The sequence below is a fragment of the Dendrobium catenatum genome, unplaced genomic scaffold (assembly GCF_001605985.2).
Source record: "Dendrobium catenatum unplaced genomic scaffold, ASM160598v2 fragScaff_scaffold_621, whole genome shotgun sequence".
NCBI lineage: Eukaryota > Viridiplantae > Streptophyta > Magnoliopsida > Asparagales > Orchidaceae > Dendrobium > Dendrobium catenatum.
The window spans coordinates 28,125,330-28,134,252 of NW_021319083.1; the positions used below are offsets into that span (position 1 = coordinate 28,125,330).

The window sequence follows — 8,923 nt, forward strand, 5'->3', positions numbered from 1 at the left end:
AGCGCGGGACAATGGACCGGCGACTAACCCGAACCGATTCTTGAGCGGGCCAAGCCTTTTTCCTTATCGGACCGGTCCGGGTCGGGACCATAAAGCTATAGTCCAACCCGATTCAAAGTTGTTCATTTTAACTTTCAAGTTTAATATAAAATCACTTCCATTAAATTTATTTTAAAAAAATTAAGAACTATTCTAATTTTTTATAATTATACATATTAATATAAATTTTTAAATAAAAATATAATATGTGACCCGATCCAACGGTCCAGCCCGACCCATCTTGGCCCATATGTGAGCCCATTCTGTAAGCTCATTTTCTTCCTGCCGTTAACCAAAGTCATAAGCTTTGCTCAGAATAGGAAGATAATTATAAGGGTTGAAGAATATTATACAATTTGACGCTTAAGATTTTGTTTGTGGCGGTTTTTTTATTGGTTCTTAAAATAAATTTTTAATTTTTTATTAAAAAACTACTTTTAAGAAGCAGTAAGCAAATCGTTCCAAACAAAACCTAAATCTCACGTGATCAAAAGTCAACTTTCTTTCTTATATTATAAATTTAGGAGTATGGGTGTGATGAATAAATTTGTCTTTATTATATAAAAATATTATGCAAATATAAATTTGCAAATGTAAACCTTTCTCAAAGTTCCACCAAGCTAGAACTGCAATATAAAAATATTTTAATAATAAAAATATTTAAATGCATGGCTTATATATGATATATTTATCCACTGATTATCAGAATAAAATAATGAGTTCACATAACAAAAAGATAGATTTATAATTCCGGGCATTTTATAAAAAGAGCATGATTTAGATTTTAATTACATTAAGGAGCATGGGAAAGAAAAAAATTAAAAAGGATCTTGAAATTCAAACTGAACACCAAACAGGTTATTGAACCAATGGTTACTCTGAACACAAGCACTGCATTCCACGTGGCAAACCCTTTTTCTATTGAAACCGAAATTTCATTATCCGGTTTCTTAAAAAACCGGAAACCGGAATTTCTTAATCCCGTTTCTTAAGAAACCGAATTTTCAATGTCCGGTTTTTCTTAAGAAACCCTTTTTCTGATTTAAAAATCTGCCACTAATAGATTAAAGAATATTAAAGAAATGAGATGTATAGAATATTAACGAATTAATATATTTATAATTTTATTTTACTTGTTCTCATTTTTTATTTGATTATTTTTTAATTATAACTATTATATTTTATTTATTATTTAAGAAACCGGAACAAGTAAAATATCATAATTCCATAAAATGTCATAAATTTATGAAATTAAAATAAAATTACATTATATTATATTTCTTAAATATATATTAAAAGTTATTAAATATTAATAATATTTTCTTAAATAATTGAATATCTAAAAGTAATAATTAATAATTTAATATAAATATAAATTTTAAAATACCAATAACTTTTTTAAAACATTTAATAACTTTCCCTGTTTCAGTTTTTATAAGATGCCGTTTTATTATTTTATATTTATATTTATTTGAAAAAAATTGGTTGAAATTCCTGTTTCTTAAGAAACCCGCATTTGTTAATTCAGTTTTTTAAGAAATCGGAATTTCAAGCTCCGTATTTTCTCATTTTTAATTTTTTTCTAAACGATTCTTTAAACTAATTAAAATTTAAAACACGCTCCTTTTTATAAAATGCCCTATAGTTCTATATCTTAGCATTGTATGGATATCGGCTCACACGCAGAGAACATGATATTTTTACGTGGAAAACTTTGGAAAGGAGAAAAATCACAGGGCTAGCCCAATTGAAAATGATTATACTAGAATTTAAGTTGAATACAGTGGATGACTTGCCCATAAGGGCAATCCGATTACAAATTTCAATCGTATGATTGTAGTCTGGTGATAAACGTGGATGAAAGTCTGGCGTCACATGGTGGTCCGTGCGGAAGTCCCGACGTCAGTCAGTGACCTAGTGGAATCCAGGAGCTAGGTGATAGTCTAGCGGAAAGTCTGGTCGATGGTTAGAGGTCTGGTAGAACTCCGACATCGGGTGGTGATCCGGCGGAACTCCGGCGTCCGGTGGTGGCCCGTTGGAACTCCGACGTCAGGTGGTGGTCTGGGGGAACTCTGGCGTCCGGTGGTGGTCAGGAGGAACTCCGGTGTCAGGTGGTGGTCCGACGAAACTCTAGGTGTCATGTGGTGGTCCACTGGAACTCCGGTGTCAGTTGGTGATTCGACGGAACTCCGAGTGTCAGGTGGTGGTCCGGCGGAACTCCGACGTTAGGTGGTGGTCCGACGGAACTCCATCGTCAGGTGGTGGTCAGGCGGAACTCCGGGTGTCAGGGGGTGATTCGACAAAACTCCGGGTGTCATGCGGTGGTCCGGTAGAACTCCGATGTTAGGCAGTGGTCCGACAGAACTCCGACGTCAATCGGTGGTCCAACGGAACTCTGGCATCAGACGGTGGTTGTGGGGTAGCAATGAGGCAAGATTCATCTATGATCTCTCTTATTTTCTTTGGCTTTGGTCCCTTTTCAAGAGTAAGGGGGTATATTTATAGATTTCATAGAGTGGCATGGCCCGTAAATGGGAGGAAGATCAAGGGTAAATGATGAGTGATTTGGATGGACGGCCGATGTTGAATCCCTTGATCGTGAATCGTTTACTGGGCATTTGAATGTCTTAGTGATATCAGAATTCAGTGATCTTGGGTGCGTTGGATTATAAGCATATCACATTTGCAAACTGTTTTGTAAACTAAATTGTGGTTTAAACCTTCCAATAATGCTTTTGGGCCCTTGATTTGGACATGTTTGGGCTTGGATTGAGTCGAATTTGGTGTCGTTGTGTTCGTATTTTCAAGTCATTCAGTTCAACTATACGTTTCCTGAAACCAAAGTTCAAATGATCCCACATTTAATTTTGGAACTTTCCAACTTGACTTTGCTTCGAGATTCATGCATGATTGCTCGTGAGAGAAGATAATTCATGTTCGAAAATGTGAACACAATCAATCTCATTAGTACATTACATTTCATTCTCGGTGACCTCTCACATATTCTCTCACGAGCAATCGTAGCATCATCAAGCTTCAATTTCTCCTTCCCCTCTTACATGCTTCAATAAGCTTCAATATTTAGTGATATGTCCATTTCCTTGATAGAAGCAACAAGCAAATCTTATCAAGCAAAATACTGAGCCCATGACCCAAAATACTACTTCAATCTATGATACCATCTCAGCATCTCTTGTCCATGTCATGGAATGAGAATGAAAAACCTCATAGTATCTTGAAATTTATTCTTGGTTACCTCTTAATGTTTGGCAACTATTAGCAACAGCGTGGAAGTCCGACAATGGTTAATGGCTTGGTGGTGGTCCAATAATGGTAGGTGAAAGCCCGGTGGCAGTCGGAGGCCAGACGGTGGTCCGGCGACAGTCGACGGATATTCACTGGCGGTGGTGCCGGAGCTCTTGAAGCCTCAAAATTCTCTCTAATCTGTAGCGAGAGCCCTCCTTTGTGTAGAGAACGGGGGTCTATTTATAGAGTTTTTAGAATGACATGTCCTATGAATATGGAGAGGACCTGGGACAGATTTGGAGTGCTCCATCAGACGGTCTATATTGATACTTAATTATAGAGCATTTTTTAAGTGTTTAAAGTGCCTTAATGATGACAAAATTCAACGATCTTAGGCTCGTTGGATTCGTCTCGCCGAGCCGCTCGATTCGACTATAAGCATGTTAAAATTTGCTATCATTTGGTCATCCAATTTAGGCTTTGAACATTTCCAATAAACTTCGAGCCCCCAATTTGGACTTATTTGGGCTCGAATTGGATCAATTTTAGTGTCGTTAGATCAATCTCTTTGAGACGTTCAGTTTAACTGAAGTGTCGAAATTGGAGTTCAGATGGTCCCGAATTTAATGTCGAAAGTTTCCAACTTGAATATGCCTTGAGATTCGTGCCCAATCAAGATGATTTTTGGTGACATATCAATAACACATACAGCATTGAAGCTCAAAATCAAACTCAGTAAAAAGCATGTGAATCTCTAACAGTTTACAACAACAAAGTATCACAACATGATAAGAAAGAAAGAAGAACGTAAATAAAAATTTCATGGGATTTGAATAAAGCAAGCATTCATATTTCTCTAAATCCAACCCGGAACTGACCCGGCACTGTTCGGGTCAACCCGAACTCGACCCGTTTTTAAAAACGGGTCAGTTTTCTGGACCCAAACCAGACCGACACGAATGACCCGAAGTTGACATAAAATTGTTAATTTTCGGGTCAATATTCATTTTTCGAGTCAAAATCGGATCAATCTCGGGTTTTCGGGTCAAATACGAGTTTTCGTGTCACTTCGGGTCAATTTCGGGTTACTGGGTCAACCCGAACCCGACCCGATTTTTAAAACGGGTTGATTTGTTCAACCCGAACCCGAATTTTTCCGAGTCGGGTTCGGGTCGTGTTTCGGGTCATGTCAAAAATTGACAGCTCTAGATTTATCATCAAAATTTAAATATGAGAAGATTATTTTAGCAATTCAAATGATTATTTAATAAAAGTATAAAGTAGATAGGGATATTATGGATTTATAAGATAATATTTAAGTTGCTAATAGTGATTAAGATTTTTAAATATACATTATAAAATATTTAAATTTATATATTATGAGGCGATAAAATTTCCTGATTCGCGGCTCTCCGATAAAGATGATACGCCGGCTCCGCCTGCTTCGGCGCTTCTCGCACCTCCAGATTTCCCCTTCCGGCGCCGTCCTTCCGCTTACTGCTCGCCGCAATCTCTACAGTGTCACCTCACCAGCCAGAAGACAGCAACGAGGCCAAAAACCAAAATTTGTTCTCTCCCTTCAATTGCAAAGGCGACGGGAGGAATATGGCTTCTGCACTAGAGCAATGGAAACGGAGGAAGCCCAGTTGTTCTCGCCCTACTTATGGGTCCGCATTCGCTGCAGCAAAGATGTCGCGGTGAGTTGTTTAATTGATTTTATGTTCGTTTCAGTAAGTTTTTTTGATGTTTTTCTCAATTGCTTGCTTGAAATTTCTATACTGAGTACCTTGATTGGGTATTTGATTGGAAAGCTGTTGAGGCGTGCTTAGGGTGGATTATTATGCCCAAAAACTCAAAGCTTTGCTCTCGTTTCAATCCACTCAAACTAGAAATCTATTTACTCCCACTTGAAATGGTTGTGAGAGATTAGTTTTATTCAACTCGATCTGAGCATTTGCATAAATGCTACAAAATTCTTACGTATTTGCATATCTAACATCAAAATGTTTATATTCCATTTTTGTCTAAATCACATCAATGAGTGCATGAAAAGATGAGTTTTGCTTTAAATAAGATAATATTAGTAGCTTCTTTATGTGATTTAGATATTTGAGTGTTATGTTAGTAAATATCAATATTAAGGTGTTATATGTATATATATAATAATATTAATAACTAATTATAAAATATTTTATACAAAATTGACTTGGCCTCCGTATTCACTTAATTGAAACATTAGCTCATGATTAATTGTCTTGTTTGAGTGAAACACTGAAACACAATTTATGTGCCAAGGGATTCTTTTAGAGCATACTTTTAGACAAGCGTCACTTGTCAAGTTATTATAGGGTTAATTTTTTTGTGTTTCCAACGTTGCAATATGACTATGCCTTAACTGTAATGATTAAGGCTTTGTTTGAGATGACTTTTTTATTGTTTATTAAACAAAGTTTTAGTATAAAATTTTTAATTTTAATTTGTACTAAAATTCTATTTTAAAAAGCAATAAAAAAATCGTCCCAAACGAAACCTTAGCCTTAAAATTTCTATTCATGAACTATGATGAGAAAATAACACGAATATACTGAAATATGCTGCATTGGAAGGCTAGTTATGAACCATGTATGATGGTAATCAATATATAGTGTCCATGCCGCTGGTTAATTTTCTTTGATAATTTTATATGATTGGTTTTGGGGGAAACTTGCATCAAATTTGCATGCAATGTAATAGGTAATATACTTGTACAAATCTGAAAGCTCATACCATGGAAAGTCTGTCCATGATTATGGGGTTCTTATTATCACATTTACTAGATAATCAATTTTAAATGTTTAGCTGTTTGACTAGTGGTAATTTGATGCATGGCATAGGTAGAAGAGTCAATCTTAATAGGTTGACTAATTTTAAACTAAATAAAAAGTTGAAATAATTGAATAAAGCTATTGAAAGGGATATGAACTCCTATAACAACGATTGTGTATATAATACATGAAAAATCATTATGATCAATTAACAAGATTGGTTTGCAAGTTTTATTGAGGTGCTATAAGTTTAGGTAACATTGAATTTTCATATAAAGGGGCGAGGATATGGATGATGATATAGCTAATTTTTTTCACGATGGATGGTCAAAATATAAAATTTTCTTTGGGTGGATACATGATGAGAGAATATAGATTGGTTTGAATGGAGGTTTAAGAAACGATACAACAACTACAACAATATCAAGCCTTTATCCCACTCTGTGGGGTCGACAACATGAATCTTTTTTCTCCTTTGTGTCCCGTTAAGAGTTAAATTCTTATTTAAATCTAATAAAAACGGTCATTTCTAATATTTTCTAACCAAGTCTTTTTAGGTTTACCTCTACCTTTCTTAACATGAAAGAATATAGATTGATTTGAATGGAGGCTTAAGAAACAATAATATTATATTAAGATTAACTAGGTGTCTATTTGGGATAACTTCCTCATTGCTTTGGTTTTCATACCGCAATCACAATTTCGTTTGACTACTGTTTCTTTACAATTTTTAGAATTTTTTGTGACAGCTTTATGAAAGCATCTGTTTGATTTTTTAAAAAGAATACATTTATAATACCTATAACAGCTTTCAAAAAATTTATTTTTTCCACAGTAACTTCACAACCCCATTTACAAGATGCTACAACCATTCCATACAAACCCTAAGATGCAGAATTCTAGCATTGGAAACAAAATTGTCACAAAGACCTCGTTAAATATGGAGAAATCTCATTGCAAGATGAATATCGCCATATTGGTAAACTTAGGAGCACAAAATGGCTAAAAGTTTGGTGTTGCAACTTTCTATGCTAAGCCTATAGATAATTGACCATGGTTGTCTGGGCATACAAAATAGAGAAGAGGATGGTACAAAAATTGATGTAAAAATAATAGGATGAAAAGTAGATAGGTCATAAATAGTATGATTTGGAGCCGCTTAGAAAGATTTATCTGGATCACATTTATCAACGATAAAAATGGAAAATGACTAATAATGCTATTTTGTAGTTTGGATAATCCTAATGGTGTTGTTTTTAATGATAAATTAATGAGTTGTGTTACTACTTGTTCTCTCTCTATAGTTTTAAAATGTTTGCGTATTGTTGGCCATCACATTAATATTTTATAATTCATGAAAGTTTTGTAGGATACACTTTCAGAAGCTCTTTTGTGTTTTGGTGCAAGTTCTGCAAGTATAGATGAGAGTAATTCTAAAGATTCTTGTGAGGTGAGTTCCTGACTTATCTTTCATGAATAGAGGATTCTAGTTTTCATGTCAACATATTCTTGTTTATCATGCTACAATGGTGTATACTTACAGAAATAGCACCCAAGAATTTTTATTCATGATAACACCACCCAAATTTTGAAGATAACAAAAAGATTTTCAACTTTCATTACCAATACTCTGGTGATTCATTTAAAAGATTCTGTGATAGTTTCATAAATTAGGAAGATTTTAGTGGCATATATGTAAATCTCTATTTTTAAGGTATTAATATGCTATGTAAAAAGAGATTCATGCCTTGGTTTGCTCACACATTTTTTTTTTTTTTTTGTAAAACTAATATTCTAGTAAATGGTCTAGACACACTAGCTCAACTGCTCCTTAGTGGCTTAATTTTTTATGATGCTGTTTTTTTTTTTTTGTCACAACTTATGTATGTATCAAGTCAACATATACAAGAGATGCCCATAACAAAAATTGGAAGCAAAATTATGCTTAAATTTGAGAAGAGCTCCCAATCATAGCATTATATTTAGGTCTAAGTAAATTCTCTTTTCAACTCAATTGGTGTCACTAAAGAAGTCCCTTTACTGGGACTAATCCTTTAGATTGGTTGATCATGCTACCCATGGGTATGAGTGATTTATAAACAAGCCAAGATGAAAAAAACTTGCACTATGTTTAATAAGGGCAAATTTTTAAAAGGAACATGTTTGGCGTACGATTTAGGAGAAGGATCATAAGTTAAATTAAATTTAAAAAGATAAAAAATGTAAAGAGGATTTGCGTTTTAACAGAAAATGCAAAGCGAAATCGCGTTTTAATAGAAAACGTGAACAATGATCACGTTTTCTATTAAAACGTGATTTTATATAGCATTTTTCATGTTTTTTTACTATTTCTAATGATTATTTTTTTATTCTTTTAAAAATTTGCTCTATTCTTAAAATATTTTATAAATAACTTTATTTAAATATTAGAAATAATTTTATTAAAATACAATTCTTTTATTTTACTATTTAAATTATTACTATTTAAATACTAAAAACAAAATTTTATATTAAAAACAATTTTTCATATTTATAACTAATTTTTTAAAACGAAAATAAAATAAATTTTAATAAATTTTAATAAAAATTTATTTGAATATGTAAATTAATTATATTTTAATATTAAAAATAAATATATTTATAACTTATTTTTAATTTATTTTTAAAACAAATGTATAAAATTTCTATCTATAACTGTCCTCTCTCTCTATTTCTCTCTCTCGGTCTCTCTCTAATTTGTACTCTCAACTGAGATAGAGTGAATTTGTGTTTAAATAGTTATAATTATTAAATTTAAATATTATAATTATGATTAATAAATTTATTTTAAATTA

General features: G+C 33.2%; 1 protein-coding gene across 2 annotated transcripts; it reads left to right on the forward strand.

The window, feature by feature from the left end:
• Window positions 1-4,680: 4,680 nt before the first annotated feature.
• Window positions 4,681-7,561, forward strand: LOC114579727. Of its 2 annotated transcripts, none has more exons than XM_028695286.1 (2): window positions 4,681-4,982; window positions 7,459-7,561. In XM_028695286.1, exons 1-2 carry the CDS (start codon window positions 4,707-4,709, stop codon window positions 7,549-7,551), a joined length of 369 nt encoding a protein of 122 aa, XP_028551119.1. In that variant the 5' UTR covers window positions 4,681-4,706; the 3' UTR covers window positions 7,552-7,561. The 2 variants fall into 2 exon arrangements, with proteins under 2 accessions (XP_028551119.1, XP_028551120.1); XM_028695287.1 differs by having other exon boundaries at window positions 7,451-7,539.
• The last annotated feature ends 1,362 nt before the right edge of the window (window positions 7,562-8,923 follow it).